Source organism: Platichthys flesus, chromosome 2 (assembly GCF_949316205.1).
Source record: "Platichthys flesus chromosome 2, fPlaFle2.1, whole genome shotgun sequence".
Lineage (NCBI taxonomy): Eukaryota > Metazoa > Chordata > Actinopteri > Pleuronectiformes > Pleuronectidae > Platichthys > Platichthys flesus.
The window spans coordinates 25,935,007-25,960,745 of NC_084946.1; the positions used below are offsets into that span (position 1 = coordinate 25,935,007).

At 42.8% G+C, this 25,739-nt stretch overlaps 2 protein-coding genes across 4 annotated transcripts in view; both read left to right on the top strand.

The window, feature by feature from the left end:
* The first annotated feature begins 131 nt into the window (after positions 1-131).
* nisch (nischarin) lies at positions 132-16,723 on the top strand. Of its 2 annotated transcripts, XM_062408574.1 has the most exons (28): positions 132-319; positions 1,262-1,345; positions 1,808-1,990; positions 3,419-3,467; positions 4,068-4,231; positions 4,334-4,429; positions 4,733-4,828; positions 4,924-5,076; positions 5,461-5,529; positions 5,777-5,962; positions 6,197-6,325; positions 6,425-6,538; positions 7,568-7,763; positions 8,218-8,342; positions 8,598-8,740; positions 9,075-9,338; positions 9,477-9,769; positions 9,950-10,161; positions 10,281-10,729; positions 10,988-11,163; positions 11,293-11,350; positions 11,607-11,745; positions 12,075-12,225; positions 12,431-12,550; positions 12,680-12,841; positions 13,217-13,389; positions 13,624-13,811; positions 14,946-16,723. In XM_062408574.1, exons 1-28 carry the CDS (start codon positions 239-241, stop codon positions 15,271-15,273), a joined length of 4,581 nt encoding a protein of 1,526 aa, XP_062264558.1. In that variant the 5' UTR covers positions 132-238; the 3' UTR covers positions 15,274-16,723. The 2 variants fall into 2 exon arrangements, 1 of the variants encoding a protein (XP_062264558.1); XR_009924366.1 differs by lacking the exons at positions 9,075-9,338; positions 9,477-9,769; positions 9,950-10,161; ... (8 more) ...; positions 13,624-13,811; positions 14,946-16,723 and having other exon boundaries at positions 7,568-7,771; positions 8,598-8,609.
* Positions 16,724-21,515: 4,792 nt separating this feature from the next.
* The window catches only part of stab1 (stabilin 1), a 46,033-nt gene continuing 41,809 nt past the window's right edge, over positions 21,516-25,739 (top strand). Inside the window, exons 1-4 of one of the 2 annotated variants that reach the window (XM_062408587.1) lie at positions 21,516-22,032; positions 24,549-24,676; positions 25,149-25,264; positions 25,597-25,682. In XM_062408587.1, the coding sequence (XP_062264571.1) occupies positions 21,979-22,032; positions 24,549-24,676; positions 25,149-25,264; positions 25,597-25,682 (384 nt within the window). In that variant the 5' untranslated portion in view covers positions 21,516-21,978. The remainder of the gene's footprint in view (positions 22,033-24,548; positions 24,677-25,148; positions 25,265-25,596; positions 25,683-25,739) is intronic. The other variant, XM_062408595.1, reaches the window with a different exon arrangement.

The window sequence follows — 25,739 nt, forward strand, 5'->3', positions numbered from 1 at the left end:
AGAAGAAATTAGATTTTAAAGGAAATAATAATATATAAAAAATGCGTTGATCGCTATGATCCCTGTAAATAAAGTTGTTTTTAAATTTAAATCAGATGCTCCGGTCAGCATCACAACAAACATGGCGTCGGGAGGCGGCGGCTAACGGAGGGGAGACGCTGCTCATCCTCCGAACCCGTTGTACCAGGACGTGTTTCTGGGTGTTTTTTCTGCGGAGCGGGTCCCTCTCGGTCCCGAGATGGAGCCCGGGTCTTTCCCCCAGGATCTGCCGCAGAGACAAGTGTGTGTCGTTGGCTCGGAGCTGGTGGAGAACTACACTGTAAGCCGCGTCCGCCCGCACGTCAATTAGCCTAGCTTGGAGCTAGCCTAGCCTCGGCTGTGTCAAAGTGACCGGGAGCTAAAGCCAGAGACGTGATAACACACCCGCACAAAAACATTGTTGAGTTGTTAGTTGTTTATTTGCATGGCGGACTTTGTGTCTTTATCCTCCCGGAGGTGGTTGTTTACAGGAAACAGACAAGCTAACAGCTAGCTGCCGTGCTAGTGCTAACTGTGACAGAGTGTTCCCGTCGTGTCCTCTGAAGTTCACACACTTCACCGCCGCGTCCTGCGTCTTTGTCCGGGAGGATATTGATCGTGTGCACGGTGTCATGCTGTGTTTCGGTAGATTTACACATTATGGTTTTTAGAAAATCACACGATTGCTCAACAGGAGCGAGAGTCCAGAGTCCCACAGATACAGAGATAATGAGGACAATGCAGTGAGATGAAAGTCTAACCACCAGAGCTAGTACAAGCTGTCACTGTGAAGAAGTACTGTGCTAATATTTTAAAGTACAAGGTGATCATAAGACACAAGTAGCCCGAGGCAGAGCATTGAAGCCAAATATAAATAAATTAAAGATAAATAACTGAAGCTGTACAAAGTTGTGCTTTAGTCTAACAGTGATTCTGACCACAACCGTAAATTAAGTAAGTAAAGTAAAGATAATGTATTAATCATGTATTAAATATAGTGAGTGTATGAATTTAAGATTTCTTTGATGAGTGAGGAAATAGCTGATAGACCATCAATAATTTCAGACAGTGACTGATCTCAGAACAGATCCAACTATTTAATCCTTCCTCACATTCCTCTTTCCTATAAAAACTGTTTGCCTGACAAGAGGTGGGAGTATATATGGTGATATATATATAACCTGCATGTTTGATTGAAGATGGTCTTTAGTGTTTCTTGATGTTTTGCTGTTTGGTGTTTCAGGTTTACATCATTGAGGTGATGGATGGAGAGCACAGATGGACTGTGAAGCACCGTTACAGTGACTTCCACGACCTGCACGAGAAAGTAAGAGACTCAAACTTCAGCCTCTTCATCAAAGCGTGTGCAGTTTGATTGAGTTCACAAAACACTGAATCTAATGTAAATTTAAGGTAATATAAAAGTAGAAAACCACAGAAGTTTATGGGCAATACAAATAATTTAATTTCAAAACCTCCTAGAATAATGGCTGACTTTTTCTGTCAATATTATGATACACATCTACCATCAGAAAAATGTGTTAATAGTGACGTAAAACAGTTTGGAGTAGTGTTTAATTTACTAAAGCATCAACGTCTGAGTTCTGAAAAGGAAACAGGAAGTAGGTGGTTCAGACTTTGGGATTAAACTTCCCAGAAATGAGGCACGAACAAACCAGACTAGATTTACCAGACAATACATGGACCAACCGTCCAATAATCATTATCTAAATGATTGTTACATTATGATGAAAGTAAAGGTTTAATCTAGATCTGTGTTTCCTTCCAGCTGGCGTCAGAAAAGAAGGTTGACCGACGGCTGCTTCCTCCCAAAAAGATTTTGGGAAAGAACTCAAAGAGTCTGGTGGAGCGGCGTCAGAAGGAGCTGGAGCTGTACCTGCAGACGCTGCTGCAGCAGTTCCCACAATCCACGCCCACTCCGCTCGCCTCCTTCCTTCACTTTCACCTTTATGTGAGTTTATTATTATTATCACAATCTTCTGAACATTGTACTACAACCTGAACTCAGCCTGTTGGTGTCTCTTTCATAATGGCATGTGTTTGAGTACTGCTCAGAAACCGCAGCCAGCAAGTACACAACACGGCCAAATGTATATGGACACTTTAAATTAGGATTAGTCTCCCATGCAGCTACCTGATAATTAATGTGGTCCAACACTGATGTTGGGTGATTCGTACTGGCTCACAGTCGGTGTTCTGGTTCATCCGAGGGAAACCAAACTGGGAAAACAACTTTTTTAATGGACCTGGATTTGTGCATGGACACAATGACATGTTCAAACAGGAAGGGGTGTTTCTCAAACTGTTGACACAACAGTCTTTTCTTTAGAAATGTGAGTCTCCTTATTTGGTGGAATTGAAAGTCGTTCAGTTGGTCTTTGCCTTAATAAACCAAAAATAACAAACGTTCACTTGTCAAAGCTTCCTCAATTTGATGATCGGCTTTTTTTTTTGTAAACTGAACATATTTGCGTTTTTTAATGGTTAAAGCAATTTCAAGTTTTGAAAATGTGTTTTTGTTTTTCATTATTTTCTGACATTTAATAGATAATACAACACTTTTTTTTGTAATTGGAAAAGGAAAAACCTGAGTAATTTAACTGAACTCTTATTTCTAAACAAATGTCTGATCTGATGGTAAAATACAGTAAAAACTAGGTAAAAAGTAATACAGTTTGATTGAATTAACTTCAGTTGAGTCTAAGCTCAGATTCTTCTTTGAAGAGCAGCATGATAGTTCTGTCAACATTAGCAGGAACTGTCTGGTGTGCTTATAGGATATAATAGAAGTGAGAGAACACCTCACACAGGTTTATATTTAGTAGTAAATTCAGATGTGTTTTTCCAGGCTGAGATCTCTGTTCCGGATCTGCTGTAGATTGAGGCTGTGTGATGTCAGTGACTGATCATATGATGAAGACAGAACAACAGAGCAGTGTGTTGTCTGAGTTCACAGAAGCTGCACCGTAAACAGCCAATAGGAAAACCTTCTCATATGATGTGAGATGATCAACACGTGAAAATCCCAGACGTTTATAGTCCAAATAATCAGAGAAACGTTGTGGTGGTTATTATTCACATGTTTCAATGCTTTAACGCTATTTAACCACAACATGGTTTTGAAGGAAATCTTTGAAGTGTTGTTCAATGTCTCAAGTCTGCAAATGTTTTTAAATGTGGTTTAACTAATCCAGGATATCATCACGTTATCTTTTAAACAGCGTGTTGGAAAAACATAATCATGAAAGGCAACATCGGTAAATATTAACTATGGTTGACTCTGTTGAGCTGCAGATGAAAAGATGATTCAACCACAAACTTAAAAAATATATTTGTTTTAATTGAATCCAGGTTTTAACAGACTGTTTATCTCTTTCAGGAAATCAACGGCATCACAGCAGCACTCGCTGAGGAGCTGTTTCATAAAGGTCTGCTTCCTGTGGCCCATTTTCTCTCTACTAGAATTTCAAGAACTCTTAATGAAATTACTTTAGTGCAGTGGTGACGCTCCCCAAAGGCCGAAACTCTCACTGAGAACCGTTATACACTGTTGTTGAGTAAAGATATAAAGTGCAGTGATCCTAGATGCCCTCGCACTATGACTCTACTTAACTTTATTCATCAATTCATATAAAATTATATACTTTGGGTGTATATGACGTGGACATTAGTAAAAAGGCTGCATGTCTTCCAGAAATCTAAACTGAGTTTACCAACATACCAGATTTCATTCACAATGTTAAATACATTTCAAATCATTAAACCTTTTTTTGTATTTAAATAGCAGTTTTAACTTGTTGGTGGTTGTAACTGAACAAGTCTCAGCTGCATCTTTCAACTTTCCTTTTGATAATGATTGATGGTTTGTCATACCGTTGGTGGCCTTTACACAATATAACTAAACAACGTATTCAAAACATTGCAGGGTTAGTCAACATAACTGACTGCCCGACAAAAATGTCAGTTGTTCAGATGAAATCTTGCACAGTGAGTGTAACACCTCTGTGTGTGTGTGTGTGTGTCTGTAGGTGAGCAGCTGCTGCAGGCTGGCGAGGTGTTTTCTCTCCATCCTCTGCAGCTTTACTCCGTCACTCAGCAGCTGCGTCTGGCCAAACCAACCTGCTGCAATGGAGACGCCAAAACCGACCTGGGACACATCCTCGACTTCACGTGCAGGCTGCGATACCTCAAGGTCACATATCTCTTCATGTCATTCACATCCAAATCGTGCACTCTATCACCAACTCTGCCGCTTTTAGTGAACGTTCTCACTGGTTTTGTCTCTGTTGGTCAGATCTCTGGTACCAGTGGTCCAGTTGGAACCAGTAACATCCAGGAGAACAGTCTCCCCTTCGACCTGTCTGTTTTCAAGTCATTGCTGCAGATTGAGGTAACTGTCTGTTTGTCCTCAACATTGTACCCATGCAGGATTTCTGCCTCAACAAACCTCATGTTCGATCTGTACAACTTAACAATTAAACAATACAATGTTGCTACCTTCACTAGCTGCCACGAGAAAAACCAGTGGGTTAAACCAATTGTTAATATTTGATCAAAGTGCAATGCTGTTTAATTGTTGCATATAAGATGTTGTGCCTCCTTCCCCAAGGACAATAGATGGCTGTTCAGAAATTAACTTGAATTCTGCCAATATGTGAAGAAAATCCTAACATGTGTCTGTGTCTGAATTCAGATCAGTCAGTGCAGCTCCCTGCAGATTCAAGGTTTATCTTCTCTGAGGTCGAGCCTGGTGACCATGAGTATCCACCACTGCTCGGAGACAATGATGGTAAAGCTGAGTTTAAATAGTGCTGCATGTTTATGCCTTTTAAAGTGTTTTGTCCACTGATGCACATGTGTTATGATCTTTATGATGTCCCCCAGTCGATCCTGGTCCCGGAGGCGAGCGAGTTCTCACAGTGGGAGCCTGAGGGGGCGGAGTCTGGTTGTCCTGTCACTGCTGTTATCCCTGTGTGGAACAACCTGACCACGCTGGACATGAGCCACAACAGCATCAGCACCATCGATTGCTCAGTGGTGAGACACGCGCAACTGCACTTGTTAAACAAAACAAGTTTGGAGTTTTTGAGATAAATATACAATTTGACCTTAAGTAACTTTAAATCCTGTAAATTACCAAGGAGGTGCGAGAGCTGATCAGTCATTGTCCTGCAGTTCAAGATGATTTTACATTTGCTTGTGTTCGATTAAAGAGACACATTGATACCGTGCAAACCTTTACCTGCTCCTCTGTCAACACCGATTGGTCAGAGAGATGTTATATCTGGAGGTCAGAGCACACTGTCCTGTGTCATGACACCGGGCTAAAACCTCTGGATCTGTAAATAAACAACCAACAAAATCGTTTACGCTGCATTTTTCAGTTTCTTTGTGCTGACACTGAGTTTATCTCTGCTATAGAAACTGATTCGAGAGGTGGAGTTTCTGGATCTGAGTCATAATCAGCTGACCTCAGTGGAAAATCTCCAGGTATGTGAACATGTGAGCTCAGTAGAGACTCTCAGTATCATCTCTAGTTCTGAAATGAAAGATTATAGTATTTCTAAATAAATCAAAAGAATTGTTTAGTCTGTTAAGTGTCAGATGATCGTCTCCCCCAATGAGTCCAGGGTGATGTTTCAAATGTCATGTTTTGAGTTTATGGTGCTATAAAACAACCTCATGTGTTTTTTGTTCTAAAAAAGAGAGTACAGAACTAGTTGTTTTGTGTTTGCAGCACCTCTACAACCTGGTCCACGTGGATCTGTCCTATAACAGCCTGCGGGTCCTTGAGGATGCTCACACCCGTCTGGGAAACATAAAAACCCTCAGCCTGGCCGGAAACCAACTGGAGCGGCTCACCGGCCTCACCAAGCTCTACTCTCTGGTCAACCTGGACCTCAGCCACAACCAACTCGCCCAGGTAACCAATATTTGTTGTTATTGTCAATTTTGCATTCTTATAATTAGAGGAACAGATATAATCACTCACGGAAGGTGTTAAATGTACTTCTATCCAAAAAAGAAGGAAACAAATGAGTATTTAATTTATCATAACCTCTTTTTGTTCATTTTTCTGTCAATGTATTACTATAGTCTCCTGAATGCTGAGTTTAACAACTGAGTCAGTGATACGTGAATGATTCAATGTTTTCAGTTGGAGGAGATTAGGAACATCTGCTCTCTGCCCTGTCTGGAGAAATTGAACCTGTCCAGTAATCCCATGTGCATCATCCCAGACTACAGAACCAAAGTCCTGGCCCAGTTTGGAGACAGAGCAGCAGAGGTAAATTAACACCACCAACACACTGTTCATATTACTACTGTACCAATGCTATTACAGCATCCATCTTATCCATTCTTTTATCCTGTGACTTTTTGTCAGGTTTGTCTGGACAGTAACGTGACGACAGAGAAGGAGCTGGACACAGTGGAAGTGTTGAAAGCCATTCAGAAAGCCAAAGAAGTCAAAGACAGGATGAGCAGCAGCGACAAGAAGGTACACTCCGTCACACTGAAGTGAAATCATTTTGTCTGTGCTCCTTTTTTGCATTTTTTAACTGTAACTATATATGTATAATTATTGTAAAAAGGTCTCATAAAAAGAAAGAGTGGGCGTCATTAAATCTGAAACATCTGTTTACATGAAGAAGTGATTCATTTGAATTCATGTATTCAGTGTAGATCAATAAAGAAAACCTGAAAGTCTCAGAGATTGTGAAAGAGCAGAGCGAAGATGATCTCACCTCTCAGTACTGAATATATAGTTTAATCACTCACACTATCAGATTCAGTTATTCATGTTGTGCACTGCTTTGACTCTGACATGTGAATTCACATTCTTGAAACTGTGTCACATTCTATCATCATAGTTTTCAGATTGATTAACCCGGACATCTGCTGTGGTGGCTTTATTTTTCTAACCAGATCCTGGACCAATCAGAGATCAGTAGATCTGGCTCCTAGTGCTTCTGACATGTTAGTCACTCACATATCTATGAAACCTGAACCTGTATCACATCAGTCACCACAGCAGCTTGTATTTATCAGCTATCGCTGTGTGCTGGGTTCAGAACAGCTGCAGACCAAAGATCATAGCTTTCAGCTGCAGAGTTGACATGTAATGAAAAGCACCACCTCTTCTATTCTATTCTTTCACCAACTTTTAAGCAGAAAATGCCTTTATTTTGAAAACTGGGTCCTCTTTGTTGTACTTGGCTGTTTTTATTATTTCCTGAAGTTTTACGAGGCTGCTCAGCAGGAAATAACACTGATGACAAGTGTTTTCAATGATTTACAACAGAACAATAACTTTCAGCACAGAGATTTAGCTCTTGAACTTCAGTTTGGTTTACGTTTTTCAACAGAACCTCATACGTGTACTTGTAGTACTGGAGCAGGTCTTTTATAAAGTGCGGCAGCCTGTTGCTCTGCTACTGATGGAGCCGCAGGTTTTAGGAGATGATCAGGTTGATGATGTAGGTGACACAGCTCTCTGAAGGCTTCCTCCTCTCTGTCCTCTCGTCAGATCAGTGAGGAGACCAGGCTGTCTGCTGCTGCACCTCCTTACCTCTCCTCCTCCTATCCCCCCTCCTCATCCTCCTCCTCCTCATCCTGCTGCTCCTCTGCTCTCGCTCCTCCTGCTGTCACCTCCTCTTCCTCCTCTTCCTCTTCCACTTCCGCCTCTTCCTGTCCGGCCCAGCAGGTTGCCTGCCCCAGCCAAGGTAATCATGTATGTATCAGGCTGTGCCGGTCTGAGGGAGGGGGGTGCATCTACAAGTCTATTATTATTATTATTATTATTATTATCAACTACAGAAATATGATATTTAATTACTATTTAGAAACCGTGTCTCTATCACATAGTTTGTCCATCCGGGAACTTGTATCAGAGCAATTACACACAGATTGAGTGTTGGATTTAGAAACAGCTGTGGGACTTCAGAATAATGAATCCACGACTGATACTCACTAACGTTCCACTACAGGTCACATGACAATCTGCTAATGCTCACTACTAACCTCTACTAACTAACTTCATGATTGTGATTCAAAAGATTTGGCAAAAATGTCCAAATCATTGCAACGATTCTGACATGAGCCCCGAGCAAAGTCACATCCCTCAACTTTCTGCAGATCATCACTGTTATTTAACCACAGTTTGGTTTCCTGTTTCAGAAGTGACGATAAGAGAAGAAGCTCCAGTTTCCCCCAGTGTTCTCCCTCCTGTGGACACTGCACCTCCCCCCGAAAGCTTTCACACCAACACACACCTCCCGTCTGCTGAACCCACCCAGGTCACTGTAAGTGAGTTTAGCTGCTCTCAGACATGCACCGAGCTCTTGAGGGGCTGCGAGCGAGGGCACAAAAGTCAGTTTCTGTGGACATTTACCTAGCAGCCCCCTAGTAAAGTATCTGGAGCAAGTCCAAGTGAGAGAGTTCGTTTCACATGACAATAAAACAAAAAGATTACAAGATATTAAAAAGACATTCTCCTTGATTTTGTGTTTTAATGTTTGTGTTAAATGTCAACAAGGTTCTAATGTGTTTGCCTCCAGAGACAACACCCGACTGTCTGTCTGACTGAACACACAAACTGTGGTGCTCCGTCAAGTATTACTTCCACTACCACTACTACCAGTACTACTGCTACTACTACCGCTGCTGCTGCTGCTGCTGCTGCTACTGCTAGTTCTGTCTGGTCAGTATCAAATAACATATTTCCTCCATAGTAGAAGCAAACAATTCTAAGTGCAGACAGTTTTGTTTAAAGCTCTTTTGGTGTATGTTGGTGTGTTGAGTCAAATTAAAACAGGACTGAATATATGTATTTATTCAGATCTGTGTGGATGTGTCTTACTAAACTCTGATCAGATACACTTCAGATTCAAGATGGAGGCACATGTAGTTCACTCTGTGTCCAACAGGAGACGTGGCTGCCCTCTAGTGGAGAGCAGCAGCAGGTTTCTCTTCTGTATTCAGGACACAACACAAAGTTTTGAATTAATCCATGTTTCCTTCTCTCTGTGCTCAAGCTGCCTCTGCTCCTCTTCCTCCTCCCGACAAGTTGAAATTAGTTGCGTGACGTGCAGCGCCACCTGGTGTCCTCTACTTCCTTCTCACTTGTTCTCCCTCTCCTCCAACAAAGACTTCACTACTCACCTCTCTCAGTGTCTCAGTGCCACCCTGAAAGAGGAGAAAAAGAAGAGAAATGAGCAGGAGGAGAGGAAGGATGTGACAAGGTCTGAATGCAGAGAGCTTCAGTCCCAAGAGGAGAGCACAGATGTGGGCAGTTCCAGGTAATTCAACCAGAATCTTGGATTTTCAGAAGTTTGCACTGGGTATATGGATAAATATTCTTAAACCAGAAAGACATTAATTATTTAAAGAACAAAAGAATGACTCCTGATTCGTTCCTTTTATTCTCATTGTTCCAGTCCCGGCTCCGGGGACGGATACTTTGAGATGGGTCTGGATGACTCTGTGGAGGAGTTGGTCTGCTCCTCCTCTATGTCGCTCACTGTTCCTTCTGCAGAGGAGCCCGGTTGCCAGCCGGAGGAGCTGTGTGCAGAGGAGCAGGAGGAGATGCACATCAGTAGGGTTCTGTGGTGCTACTGCCTTCAGGTAGATGAGGATGTGGAGCAGAGGGAGGCGTGCCTGGTGCTGACAGACCGACTGTTGGGAATACTGCACCTATCAAATAGTTTCTCATGGACCAATCAGGACGGAGGTAAACACACAGTCAGCCTCAACAAGCATGAAGGCTGTGCCCCTTTTTTATATTTGTCTGCTGTTCACTAGAAGAATCTGCTGATGTGATTTAAAGAAAACTCAAATCGCATTTTGTAACATTAATGCAGGGAACAAGAACTGAAAGGTTATAAACAATTTGTCCTCTTGTTCTCCTCAGACCTAGAGCCGAACCCGCCTGTGAAGGAGGTGCTGTCGAGCCTGCAGGTGGACTTCCTGCTGCCGTACTCCTCGCTCCTCCTGTCCTCCCGAGGCGAGATCCCTGACAGCTGCCTCGCCTTGGGGCTCCGGTCCGGTTCAACCCGCTGGTACGTTTTCTCTGAGGCTGAGGAGCTCCGGCAGACCAGGACCGAGCTGACGGCGCTGATGCAGGTCAGAGATCAGGATGAGATCCAACTCACTGCGCAGTTCACACGACACAGTTCACCCAGTAATCGGGTCAATATGTATTGTATATTTATTGTGAAAACAAAACCTTCTTGTCTTTCCAGGCTGCAGATTCCAACACTGACCCCGAGCCCCCAAATTCTCCTCAGCTCCTTCCCCGTTCGCTCCTCAACTCCTGGGAGCTAGAGGAGAGTCAGGGAGCCCAGGGAGGCTACCCTGCCCACCTCCTTCCCACCTCATCCTCCTCCGACTCTGCCACCGACACACAATCCCTCCCGTTGGACATCCTATCCCAGAGAGACGAACCCAGCCTCCCTTCTCTCCTCTTCTTCACTCACCGACACCTCTGGGTTCTGAAGATGGACTTCAGAGAGTTGGCAGAGAGAGAAAGGAGCAACGCTGACCTCAATCCCTCCTCCTCCTCTTCCTCTTCCTGGTGCAGACTTGTCCGTGTGGCCCTCAGCTCAGTGATGCTTCATCCCAGAGAGATAGATCCTCAGTTCGGGGGCAGAACCAGTTACACCTCCTGCCTCGGCCCAAACCACCACCAGAGGTACTGCGGCTGAGGGATTTATGCAATTTGTTATTTAACTGATTCAACTTAATTATTGAAGTTTAGCCGAAATTAATTAGATCAACAGATTTGTCTCAATTTTCATCCCTTTCATCATATTTTATTTTACAATTATTTGATTGGAATTAATACAAAGCACTTTTGATTCTTACACAATTACTAATCTTATATGTATCCTTTTGTTGTGTACTTCGGTTTCTCTGCTTGTCATTCACGAGTCCATCATGTTGTGTCCAGGAAGAGTCACAGCGTGGAGCTGCTGCAGGGGAATCAGAGGCTGCTGCTGCTCTTCCCTCTGTCCCAGGACAGGAGCTCCTTCTTGGGGGAGCTGAGCCAGCAGAGAGGCGCTCTGGAGGGGCTCAAATTGTTGGCCCTGGCACAAACCTGCCCACACCAAGGAGAACACACACATGGTGAACACCAACTACCTGCTTATACACTCGGAACTACCAGGTCTCATCTTACTGAGTCATTTAGTTGTGTCTCCTCTGGTTACTTCTCCCAGTGTGACGTCCTTGCTTGACAATTGTTTGTGTCTCCAGAACGATGCAGATCGAGAGACCAGTGCTGTTGTAGCAGGAAATCACACAACTCCAGCAGGTAGAATTTAAAACACTGTTTCTGTTAAGCAGCTGTAGAGTAGCATGCTTAAGTGACTGTTGTATTTTGATTAAGGTTGTACATGCTGTCCCATTTTGACCCTGTACCAACACTATGCACTGATATTATCATGGGTCTCGTTGATGAAGAATTGATGAAATTGTGACATAAACATTCAATGGAGTCTAACAGATAATTTCCCAACCAATAGAATGCAAGGTGTAGTGATTTTGTCCGCCCTCCCTCCTTCCTTCAGCTGGGACTCCTCTCATCTCCAGCTGGAGGAGAACCAGCCGTCCCCTCACCTCATCACAGGTCTCTCCCCAGGACTAAAGCTCCTGGTTGGCCTCAGAGGACAGCAGCTGCTAGCCTTCTTCCACAAATATATAGCACTGGTAGGACACACACACACACACAGCCAGGCAGTTGTGTTCTTTTGCTCCTTGTGTGTCTCTTGATTAACTGTTTTTTAACCCAAAGAGTAATTATACTGTTAAAGAGAGTAATAAAAAAAATATATATTTTGTGCCATTTTGTCTAAAAAAATTACTTAAGAGGAATTCAATTATACTTCCTTCCACCTCAAAGAAAGTCTTCTCTCCCTCTGCATTGATCACTTGAAACTTTGTCAAGCTCTTCAGACGGTTGTCATGTTGTTGTGTTGTCATTTAAATTGCTCCACCTCAATTTTTATTTTTATTTTTATTTTTGTTACCTATGTAAGTCTGAGACGGAGGAGGTGAGACAGGTCTTGTGGCTGTCTGTGGTCCTGTACAAGTCTCCAGAGGCTGAGCTCACTTGCTGTCTGCTGCTCTCCAATGACACAATCTACTTCCTGTTGGAAGACTCCGCCTCCAGCCTTGGTCATCACTCAGGTAGGATGAACACAGTCAGAAAATATTAACATATTAATCCATTTGTATGCACTCACTAGAAAACAAGTGTTGGACACAATCAGTTTACTGTGACAATAGTCACACATCAGATTCTTGTGTGTGGTGAACGTTGCAGCCTGACAGGGTCCAAAGTGTTGACTTTCAGTTTTGTTTAATGTAGTTTTCATTCCTCTGTGTCTGTCAGTGTTGGAGATAACAGACTCTGGAGATCCAGACGTGTGTCTGTGCTGCTGTCTGTCCATCAGACTTTCTGAGCTGCTGTCTGTCAATGTGGGACTCTTCGACCAGTACTTCAGAGTTGTAGGTCAGTGGATACACACACACACACACACACACATTGCCCCCAGTGTCTGCAGAGCTGGTCTAAGTTTGAATATTGAACTGCTGTTAAATGATTCACTCTAGTCTCTCTATGGTTCTGGTTTCCTTGTAGGTCGTTCGGCCGATCACATCGTGTGCTGTCTCAGCAGGGACAGTTATGGGACGGGCGTCTTTCTTCAGGAGCTGATGTCAGCTCTCAGTCTGCAGCAGCAGCTTCCTCCTCCAGAGCCATCGGATCAGGACTTCTACTCCCAGTTCACCAACACAAACACAGGTAGCCAGGCTGGTACAGAGAATAAATTAAATGTATTTTTTAAACCTCCTACCCAAAAGTCCCAGACACTAATAGGACATTTTGCTTATTGTATACTCAGAGTTTGACACCAGTATTGATCTGTTGAAGGGGAAAAGTTATTTGTGTTTATCTCAAATCTTCACTGAGGGAGAAAGTCTTTTTAACAAGGCAACTTTTTGGGATAAAACCAGATTAGAGACGAACTAGAATGTCACTCAGTAGAGAACATACCTCCACCAAGACCCACGAGTCCCCTTCAATTCAATCATTTGGGTTTACTGTCTTTATTAAAGAATGTGTACACAGATTTATTTATCAAGCTGATGACTGTTGTAAATGTGTCTCCTCCTGCAGGTAAGATGCAGAACTACGAGCTGGTCCACAGCAGCCGGGTGAAGTTCATTTACCCCAGTGAGGAGGAGATGGGAGACCTGACCTTCATTGTGGCAGAGAGGAAGACTCTGGGCAGTGCATCGCCTTCGTCATCACGCTCCTTTAATGTCCTGCTCTATCTTCTGGTTTTTCAGGTAAGGATTTATCTTCCTCTGTAGTTTAATACTTTGAGTTAGTTGAGGGTTATTTTCTTGCTGATGACTCAGACCCTCCATATGCAGATGTGTCAAGGGCTAAATGTTTGTTAATAATTTCACTGGTTTGTTCACAGATTGTTTCAACTGCCCCCAAGTGGTAAAATACATTACTGCAGATTTAAGTGGAACACTATCTCCTCTCTTCTCCTTCCTGTTGTTCCTTTCCCACAGGTCCAGATTCCCAGCAGTCTTCCCAGCCAAGGCTCCGCCCTTTCAGGGGCCTCCTCCACCTCAGGCTCAGCCCCGTCTCCTGTTCTCCAGCCCAGGACCCTGATCCTGACTAGCACTGACGTGTTCCTACTGGACGAGGACTACATCAGCCATCCTCTGCCTGACTTCGCAAAAGAACCTCCCTCCAGGTGAGCACATGTGAAGCCTGGCACCCTCCCCCATATTATCATATTTAAATATTTGTACACAACCAAAGCAGCTTTCAGACATTCACTGGACTCCGCAGATCCTCTGTCCTTTCTCCGCCAATGTCTGAGTGACAGCAAAAATGAAGTAAACAAAAAGTAAACAACGTCCCAGTGAAAAAGCAGCAACACACACGTAGAAGATGTCAAGTGAGTTAATGGTGACAGGGTGTTGTAAACACGATCACATGATCTACGCAGCAGAGTCACTTCCTGCGTCTGTCTGCTGCACCCGGCTGCTCCACCTCTCGCCTGAATAATGTAGAGGATTTTATGCTGTTGTGGACGAGTCTATGCAGAAAACCTCCCGCTGTGTTGGGCATGTGTGAAGGAAACTCTGGGTGAACTCCCTAGTCAATTCTATGTATTTTACCCGATGGTCATTTCTGAAAACAGCTAAAGTGAGTAAGTGAGAAATGGTTCCATCAAACACATAAACCAGTAAAATAAATAAAAAATAGACGATTCCCCTGGAAGAAAAACCATAAAAAAGCACGATTCCCTCACGTGTTTCTGCTCGAGGAAAAGAGGAAGAAGAGTAGACACTGACTGGCAGAGGAGAATCTGAGTGTGATGTGTAGACAGTTCAATCAAGGACCGAGAGCCCTCAGGAAAACAGAACAGTTTAAATCAATATTCACTGAAGCCTGAAAACAGAGCGGTGAAGCATTGAGTCAGTCACTGGGAGAAAGAACTGCAGACTGTGGCAGAGAGAGAAATAAATATTAATCAGAGCATATTTATTATTTACAAGGAACTCACTAACAGCTCCTATCAGGGCTAAATCTTTCTGGTTTGACCTTTTGTCGAGACACACTTTTTACATATAGACGAAAACATATAGACATATGTGATATTTTGATGATTGTTTTGCTTTGTCCTTTTGTTTAAATCATCAAAATATGGAACATTTGAGAAGGTAAATGTCTTTGTTAATGCATTAAAATTTCTCTTTTTTCACATTAAAGGTGATTAAGAAGAAATATAGGATAGATGGATAGAAGCTTTTTCCTTTTATTGTGATGTTCATTGACCGTCTGTCCTCATCCTCATCTTCCTCATCACGTTCTCCTGCAGGGAGCGGTACCAGCTGCGTGAGGCCCGAAGGATCCGGGACCTGGACCGCGTCCTGCTGGGCTACCAGACCTACCCTCAGGCTCTGACCCTGGTGTTCGATGACCTGCCCGGACCTGACTTGCTCTGCCACCTCACCATGGACCATTTTGCGGCAGGAGGGGAAGAAGCCCTGACCCGAGGCGGAGGAGCTGGCGGGGGGGCCGAGGGTGAGGTCCAGTGGTGCGTCTTCGTCCCAGGAGCTGACAGCAGAGAGAGGCTGATCTCGCTACTTGCTCGCCAGTGGGAGGCACTGTGCAGCCGGGAACTTCCTGTGGAGCTCACTGGCTGATTGGCTCGACAGGGGACTGCTGGGTGACTGTTCATCATCACCTTGGTGGTTGATGGGAGCTGATTGGCAGGTGGAGTCATCATGTGACAGGCATAATCAACACATGGATTCCGAGTCCGGCTCTTACTGGTCACACTGGAAGTGGGAGCCTGATGTCATCGAGAAGCGACGAATCATTCAAAGGAAGATAAAGAAGCAAACTTTTAGAAACCGCTCCACACCGGGTCAACGGGACATGTAGAGAGGAGGAGATTCATCTGATTTGAACCGGGCTCACACCAATTAGCAGTTTACACCGGCAATAGAACGTTAAGCCATGTGCACATTATCTGAAGTCCTCACTTCATACCTCAGAAAGTCAAAGTGTTTCTGCTTTAAAGTGGTTTCAACGTTTACATACGAAAGGTTAGACTCAATGAAAAGTGACGCACTGGTCTGGTCATCCACTAAACTGGGTGTTAACAGTGGAAAGTTATAAAACTTAGTCTCCTCACAGTCTGCTGCTGGAAACCCGTGACAGGAGGTCGTCTCGGACGGTGTGAGAGGAACTGACAAGCGCTTTGTTTGAAGCGTACTTTAAACTTACTTCTTACAGGCTGGACAACCACCAGGCTGCCATTACAGGATGAGAGAGACCATGATCTCACAAGGAGCTGGTATACTGGGAGCTTCTGGCACAACCTCGCAGAGCAGAATTATTTATGCATTGGATGATTTGACAGACAGATGGGTGCTGCACGGAAGGGGGGGGGGGATGCAGAGAGTCCACAGGAGTCTGATTTTATTCTTCGATACCTTAAAGAAATAGTTTGTCATTTCTGGTAAATCCTCTTGTTGTGATTGTGAATCAAAAGTGTGTAAAAAAAAAAAAAATTGCCAACTCCAAAGCTTTTTGATTTACTTGTTCTATATGTAAAGTCGATCTTAAAACCAAAATTCACTTTTTTATTTTTCCATTTTTTTCTTTTGTTCACTCTGACACAAGAAGCAAAAGGATTTCCCCAAAATGTTATACTGTTATTTTAAGTCACACACACACACACACACACACACACAAACACACAAACACACACACAGCTGCTCTGCACAATCTGCTTTCGGAACGTTTTATTTCTTGCACATTATAATTGAAGCAGTATTACTAAACTGTATATTAAAGCTTTTTATTATTACATGAGTATAATTGATGCTTTGGGAGATTTTGTACTAAGACATGAAGGTCCCTGATATTTCCAACATGAACTCTGAAATGTCTCAAATTGTACTGTTGTCGGCGCTTATTATTTTTTTGTGTTTTGTTTAATTGTCTGTCATGTTATGTGTACCTTCCTGTTGACGAATGGGAAGCCGGCCCCTGTGGCACCTCCCCATTCTTCATCCCTGTTCATGTTCCATGTCGTTGTCTTGTTAACGGGGATTTGCCACTGAATTAAAGTGAAGCTGAAAACTCCCCATGTCACCATAGTTCCTGTTTGGTTTGGTTTGGTTATCATTGCTTTATTCCTCATTTCATTTCCAAAGAAGAAACACCAGTATTGAAATTATCCAATTTCCAGGAAATTCCTGCAGTAATAATACCAAAACAAGTGTAATCCCCTTAAATTTAATTCAGCTACAAAAATTGCAAACACTTAAAACCCCTAAATATGTCTTATTTAACTTTTCCTCAAGATCCGTAAATCTGTAAAGTTTTCAAAAAACTTCCAGGAATTTGAAAATTGTGAAACGTATGAAAGGATTCAGAATTTATCCATCGAGAACCTGATTTCGAGGAAGTTGTTTTGGTGAAATTCAATTTTTTATGACTTTGAAAGTTCCTGGGAAATGTGAAGACATAGGCAACTCTTCATGGCCTCAGCAGTTTTTTTCACTCCCAGTACAGACACTGCTGGGAAAGATCTGTTTTTCATGGTGCAAAAAAAAAAAAATACCCGTAAAGAAAGAATTCACCAAAGGTTCTCGTCAGCATTTGTTGCCACCGCCGCTCAGTGAGGTTTTGATGACTCGGCAGTTCAGCGGCACGAAACGCGCGGCCACCTTTCAACTCATTCAACTTCCTCTATTTCCTGTCTGCCGGAGCTGCTGGTCGAGAGGTTTGACCGATTTCCTTTTTAGGGACACTCTCATGGGCCGGGGGCAGAGATACTGTACTGGGAAAGGTCTGATCAGCAAAATGTCTTATCTGACCTCTGCTTGGCCTTGATGAGCTCGAGAAGGTCAACTGACCAGGGACAGATTTTCAGCCACAGCTTTCATTTGAGGAAATTAAGACAATCATCACATTTTGAAGGTTTATCTCATGGAAACGCTGGATCTGAGCAGGATTTCTGTTTGGAACAAAGTGACATGACCGTGCATTTTGTAGCGAAAAGGTGAAACTGTCACGGATGGGAAACTACTCTGGATAAATTGTTTTGCCGTTAGCATCTAATTTATCAGACTTAATCACGTATTTAATTGGGTTTAGTGGAGAATTCACCTTGACGGGAAATTTTGACATTCAAACAAAGAAAATCCGTTAAATTTAAATGCAAATTAAAAAGTTATAAACATTTAGTTATGGTAACTTTAGCTTAATCGCAAAAACCTCAGTTTCTTTGATTATGTTATTGACATTTGGATTTAGCTGAGTTTTGGTTTATGGTTCAGTGGAACTGTTAAGTTGGTTAACGGATTAGTTTAAACTAAGGTTCAGTTAAGTCCAATAAGTTCAGTGAACAACCTTTAGTGGAATCGTGTAGCTTAGCTATTTCATGTTAGCTAGCATGAAATAGCTAAGCTATACCAGTTTGGTACAGGTGGGCTAATCATCCTGTTTGGCACAAATCTATATCCAGGTTATCTAGGAGTTTGGATTTAGCTGCTAAGTATTTGTTCACTGGTTAGTAAATGTCGGTAGTTCAGGTAGCGTAGCATTAGCAAGTGCTGGTCAGGTTAACAGGTTTAGCAGCAGATCTTTGACTCGGTTTAACTCTGTTTATTCACTGTTAACTTACAGTTCAGCTCAGATGCTAAAACAGTTTGGTTAAAGTCAGTTACATTTGTAGTTAAAAGTTAAAAAGATGTAATCCTGGTTCAGTGTTTTTCATCTTCAAATGGCAGGTTACTAGTTCCTACATCTTTGGTAGTTTGCGTCAGATCAGTGAACGACCCAGTTTAGTGGCAGCAGATTTATATTTATATATTGTTTCCAGATTGAATGTTGAGTAAACTGTTAAAAGTCTTAACTCTGGTTCAGATTAGCTGAAAGTTCTGTTTAGCTTGAGAAACGCAGGTGTTCTTCTACTGGTGAAGACCTTGGAGTTTCTTCTACTTCACAAACCTGATGTGTTTCATATCCTTGCATATGGATGAAACACATGAATCCATCATTAGTTCCAATGCATGTTGTTTGTCTGGTAGGTCACGTAGCTGGAGAACTGGTAACCTGATGAGTTTTTCACATCAGTGTTTCTCTGACTAAATAAGGACACGTTCGGTGGGACTTTTATAAAATGTCTTTTGACTAAACGTATAATCTAAGTCTGTTAATATGCACCAGGATGGCATCAATTCGTAATTTTAAAAAACACGTTAAGCCGACACAATCGAACAATTTACAAATGTAAATCGAGCACCTTGCAGAGTCGAGGCTACGTGTCCCTGACCTGCTTGACCTCTACAGCGTCTACCAGGTAATAAGTTGTTCTTTAAAGTTGTGACAAGCATCAGAAGGTTGTCTCATATCCCCAGCGTGCAGTGTACATAGTCTACTTTATTTACACTATATATAAATGTAGAAACAGTGAAGACCACCTGACCCCAAACTGTCTGTGCACGGCCCTGCACGCTGGGTGTTCTTGAGGTGATGTGGTTATTCTTAACGACTGAATCCCAGAGACACCAGTGAACAACCAGAGGGATGCGACACTGAGAGTTAATCCTCCCTCACTTCCTCTCATGGTGTTTCTTGTCTGCTTGGCTGTTTTCTGCTGATTGGAGGCCTGAGTTGAGGTTGGATGGTCACAGGGCTGAGAGACACGACCTCTACCGCTGCCCTGTGACCTCTCTTCTTTTCTTTAATTAGGTTTTTATTACTTGTTCAGGAGTCAGCAGTGTGTGTGTGTGTGTGTGTGTGTGTGTGTGTGTGTGTGTGTGTGTGTGTGTGTGTGTGTGTGTGTGTGTGTGTGTGTGTGTGTGTGTGTGTGTGTGTGTGTGTGTGTGTGTGTGTGTGTGTGATTATGTCAAACTAAAAGTATTTGAATTCTTAATTTGTTCGGACTCAATCAAACCACCTCAAGGCAACACAGAGCTTTTGGAGTATATCACAGACCACAGATACAGTACATCCAGTGTAAAGGACAGCATCAGCCAGTAGACAGCACGCAGACACAGATACTAGGTCAAAGTATCGGCTAAACATAAAGATCACAGTGATGTTATTTGTCAGGAGGAAAGTACTACACTCTGGTTCTTTAACCTGAGGAAGAGCTTCAGTACTGAATTAAGCCTTGTGGGGTCAGTCTGTATCCTCTCAGTCAGTATTCACCTTATGAATAAAGATTTAGACTTCATATATTTTGTTTTTTAGAAATGTAACTCTAGGTATATCAATGTTGGTCCGTCAGTCTGCGACTACTCGAGGGATCGTCATGAAATGTTATTGAAAATGTCTCCACAACTGTTTGATAGATCAGTTTGGTGCAGATACTGATTTCCCCCTCAAAATGAATTACAACTAGAATATACCTCATGAGAGTTTTCACACAGTTTCTGGAAATCCAATCAAACCAAAACCAAATTTACCAAAGTCCTAAATACCAGTGCCCACAATCGAATTACTTCTTCTTGCTCCAAGTCCCATCAGCAAATTTGTTCAGTAGTTTTTGCGTATTTCTGCTGACAGAGCAACCAACCAACAAACAGACAGGATTGAAAGTGTCGGTTATAACTCTGGTGATCTCTGAACTTCTCGTCTTGAATTCTTGCACCGTCATCTGTATTTGTGAAGGTAAACAGTTAAAAAAAAAGTTTTTCTAGACTGCTGGAGAGCCAATGAGCAAGGCAGTAAATCTCTGCAGTGGCTTACTGACAGCCCCTGAACACCAGCCTGCTTCCTGCCATTGTTCGGCCTGTTTGCAGTTTGACCTTTAAACCCCCCCCATCCCCTATGGTAAGAATCACCCCGATCCGTCTGTCATCTGTTTTGTTAAAAATCAAACCGAGATAAAACAGGAAAGAAACACAGCTTTCAAATTTGTCCTGGTTTCATTTGGAGAAGCCAACGAGGAGTTGTGTCAGCTGACGAGGAAATCCGTCCACATCACGCTGCCCCACTGGGACGGCCGGGAGAGAGAGTTCCGCCCGAAACTTCCTGTCAGGAAGAGAGAGGATTTCTCTCAATCTCTCTCTCTCTCCGGTCTCAGATAGAGCTCGCAGTCAAAGACCAAAAACATTCTAATAAACATTCTTATAATACTTGAATCTACCTGTTAGTATAATTATTTAGCAACGACAGTAAAGGCAATTAAAGGCGTTTCCTTCTCTTTCTCTCTCTCACTCGACACTTTTTTATATCCACTGTAGCTTCATTATCTAAAGGTTTTGTTTACAGCAGCTCCTGATCCGCTGTAAACAAAAACATGAGCTGGACAACAAGTGAGAATAAGATTCAGGCGGAGACAACCTCAGAGAGAAAAGGATAAAAAACCATAGATAAAAAGAGAAAATGCCATTTTTACTATAACCCAGGGTCATAATAACGCCAAAGCCTTGTATTAAATCTAGAGCTGAAACTATAAGTCAATTAAAAACCAACCTGAACCAAATGACAAACTGATTAATCTAGAAATAATTTAGTAATTCTAGAAGTGAGTAATTTTTATCTGACAAAAATGAACTAATCTAATTTATAAAGTCATCTTAATAGTTTTAAAGTGATTCAAACTAAAGGTCAGTGGGTTTTTTTATGTTTATGTAAAACAGTAACAAGAGTCCAGAGATTTTGAAGAGAGTAGTGAGTGTATATATTTATGTTACTTTTACTTTACTTCAACGATACCGGTATCGGGACTGCTGCTTCTTTCTGTATAAGTACTCGTACTGTTACTACAAGTACTGCTGCTGTTACTATGAGGGGAGTAGTAGGAGGAGATGACCTCTGCTGGGAGGTTCCAGGAGGTGCCAGTTTCTGTTTTTCTTTTTTTCCCTAGAACAGAGGAAAAGGACGGCAGCAGTCAGTCCAGCCTCTGGTCGCTCTCTGCCTCACCGGACACTGAGCTGAAAGTTAAGTTGTTTGCTGTTTGTTTTTCTTGGTTCCCAGATAACAGGGATTGTTGCCTCCAGGCCGAGAAAACTGCTGATAATCCCCACGCTGGTGCCTGGATCCACCCTGCACCGTCAGATTTTTTTCATATTTTCAGCTGTTTTCCCAGTTTCTCTCTTGAGCAACAGGTTGTTTCCAGTTTTCTTGGCCACGCTCCTGCTGGAGTCTATTGTTTTTTAATTGGTGTGTTATTCCTGCACAGAGGATGTCGTTATCTGAGTGTTTTTTCCTGTAGCTCGTACTGCAGGTTGTGCTTTGGGCTCACTCTGCATGTGAGAGATTGAACTCTCCCGTCACAAATATTCCACTTTTTCTACTGATTCCTTTTTGTCCTACTGACTGAGGAGGACAGTGGACTGGTGGATTTATTTTTTTCTCTACTGGATGTGACAGTGTGAGCCATGCTGCTGCTGCTGCTGCTGCTGCTCCGCCTGCAAACGTCACTGCAACAACCGGTAACACACTTTACACACACACCCTCACACTGAGATACCCTGACACCTGTCTGTGCCGTTAAGATTCCTCACATCTGATGGATGTCGTTACACCACAGATTGTTTTTCCTGCACAGTCTGAACTCAAAGATTATATGTGTTTTTAGTAAAGAATAACTTTTGCTCACTGTATGAATGAAAAGTTCGGGGTCATGCGGACTCCGCTTAAGTTTTGATTCAAGTGAAAATTGAAGGGTTAGGGTTAAAGGCCTAACAAACACCTTAAACCTTAACCAAGTACTCCAGATATTTATTTGTTTGCTTCATCAAAGGATGAAGCGTCTTCATCCAGATTACAGCCTCTGTGAAGCTGCTGTGAATCACAACAGGGCCTCAGGTCAGATGTTAATGTTGGTATACAAGCACTCACTCACTCACTCACTGAAGATGCCAACATGCTGAAGTTGAGCAGGTTTAACATTATTCACTATCTCGTTTTATATGTTTGGATGTTAACATTTTCTCACCGCTACCAAACAGGTGCAGGAAACTGAACATTTGACACTGTGTCGCACACGAATGAGGCAGCTTCAGGAACAGCTAGCGGGTCACTGTCTTCCTCAGAGGCTCCTCAGCACTATCTCTGGAGGAAGTGGGGATTAAACCAGCAACCTTCTGGTTTCTAGACGACTCCTCTCTCTCCTCAGCCGTGCATTACTTTGATAGGAATGTAGTTTTGCGGGTTTTTCAGTCATAAACCAAAGTATTGGATGAATTGAAACTTCAGTCCGATAACGGTGCTTGGTGAAGAGTCAGAAGATCATAAGAGTTATTACTGTGTATCCTCAGGAGAACAGGAATGTGGGTTTTATAGTGATCCATCCAATCGTTTTTTTGAGACTTTCCACAGGATAGATGAAAACCTCTGCTCGTGGTACAAGAGGTAAAGTCAGATGATCACCACAGCCACTGTGGTTCATTCATCGGGGAACATGAATATCAAATGTGAGGGAACAGCCCTGGACCTTTCAATCACAGAGCCAATGTGCCAGCTCAGCTATAAACAAAGTGGTCATGGTCAAAGCAGCTGATCAGGATGTCATCATCAGGTTTATGCTCTTCACACACAGAAAACATTTTACATCTGTTCTCACAGGTTTTACAAACGCTCCAACTCGTTTTTTATAATAGTTTGAATCTTAGAATTTAAGGGAGTTCTCACTGAATCGTTGTTGTGGACAAACGTGATCAGACATTCTGTGTGTGGAGCCTCAGGGAACTTGGCTGCTTTGCCTTCTCTGTTTTTCTACTTTGGTGTTTCAGAACCTCACCTGGGACGAAACGCCTTGTCACACGGCGCCCTCTGTGCTGCATATTACTGTGAGCCCATTGGAGGCCTAGACCGGAGCTTAGAGAAATGAGCAGTGTGATGATGATCTGTTGCAGCTAAACAGCAGCACAGAGAAACCACGAAGGAGCATTTACATCCCACATCAACTCTTAGTGTATTTACTGACTCTGCCCTGAAGTCCCAGGTCCTTCTATCAGAGTGTGGAAGTGTTGTCTGCTCGCTCCACACGTTGGTCTGATTTGTGTACAGACATTCATGATGATGGATCTCTAAAGACTTTGGTGAATCCCTGACTTTACCTCAAGTTTCACTATAGAGTTTGAAATCCATCCGTTGTTTCCTCCTCAGGATGAATTTTTGAGATCTTCTAAATTTTCATCTTCCTCCTTAATCAGGTCCACCTGTTAATCGGTTCAACACTTTGCTTTATGACTAAATAATTAACAATAACAATCTTCAAATGTCCTGGATGTTCATATTTATAGCTGCTGTCTTCTAATTGTTTTTAGCAGGAATCATGTCTCTGTGTTGGGTTCATCTATAAAACACTTTTTTGAACTTAACAAATTAACTTGTCAACTCCTTTACTGCCACTGTTACAAGTTACAATTTTGAAACATGTTAGCTGCTCTACAGTTCAGTTCAGGTGCGTCACACATTCTGCTGTTGTGGCCTGGATTTAGGAAACAACCTCTTTTTCACCCACATTACTTAAACGATTTGAGTAGCTCGTCTTTACACAGCTGAACTGTGCTTTGAAAAATATTCAGTGAAGAAAACTGACAAGGCACATTTACTCAAGTATTGTACCTACATAAATTACTTAGTATTATATAACTTTATACATATTGTACATTTTATGTCACTGCATTTATTCACAACTGTGATAAAATCTGGTGCATTGGGTAGAAGTTCCCTGAAGTTTGCAGATTATTTAAAATATCTCCAAATCAACCAGCTTCATCATTAAATTACTGCTACTACCTCTGGTACCATTACTTTTACCACACTAGTGTTACCACTGCTTCTATGAACTGTTGGGACAGATTCCGTGGAAGTAGACACGGGACTGAACTGACGTTGAGTTTGATCTGGACTCAGAGCAGCAGATTTGTGTCGTTCTGTAGAGAAACCCAGAGGAACACTGATGTTCAGATTGATGACAGATCTCCTCTGTTTTCCCCAGACTCCTCCTCCTGGTCGATGTGACATCTCTCAGAGGCTGGACACGTACACATCATGCACTTCCTGTGCCGCCGTCACCACCGCTAGCTGCCCGCACGGCTTCGGTATTGTGGGCACCTTAAACTGCAGGTACTAACCTGGCAGCAAAGTAACTGAGTCGATCTTCTCCAATACTGTACTTAACGGTTCAGTGTTTGGGGTATAGTGGCATCTAGTGGTGAAGATGCATATTGCAACCAACTGAACACCCCCTCTCCTCACCCTCTTCCTCCGGCCACTGGGTGTCAGGTGTTTTTTTAATGTTTTCCAGAGCTTTATGTTATATTTTAATTTTTTGTTTTGTTCCGTGCTGCTTAATTCCCCACGTATTTTATTCAGCAATTTGAGACATTGTTTAGAAAAATTGCTAAAGAAATAAAGTTAGACTATTTTTGACTATTTATCTTCCTATGGTAATAACTGACACGTAACGCTAAACATATCAGAGAAGAGAATGATTTTCTGCTCTAACACACACACCTGAACCTGATGGGTGGATGTGGTCGTGATACGATGTGTTGATGGAGCAGCTCGTTGACTTTGTGTTCTCTGTGTGCTGCAGTTACGTGGTGCAGATCGGGGGCAGCAGTGTGCCGCTGGAAGGATGTCAGCACCACTGTGCCAAGGGTGTCATGCAGCCACAGTGTTGCCCGGAGCACTGGGGAACGCTGTGTCTCCGTAAGACACACAGACACACACACACACACACACACACACACACACACACACACACACACACACACACCAAAACACATGGAAAGCTAAAATGGAGATGAGAATTATCTAGATTACTGGTGTGGTTCAGATATGGATATTCCCCTCAAAATCAGTTGTAATGAGAATGTGAACTGTTGAACCATGTCCTGTCTCACTGTCCTGTCTCACTGTCTGTCTGTCTGTCTGTCTGTCTGTCTGTCTGTCTGTCTGTCTGTCTGTCTGTCTGTCTGTCTGTCTGTCTGTCTGTCTGCCCATCTGCCTGTCTGTCTGTCTGCCTGTCTGTCTCTCTGCAGCCTGTCCCAGCTGGTCAGGGAAGACCTGTAACTTCCATGGACTCTGTCAGGACGGAGACCTGGGCAACGGGACCTGCGTCTGTGAGGTCAGTATCTGTCGGGAGTTCACAGAGACGTTTATGTATTTGTTGGACTCCATGTTC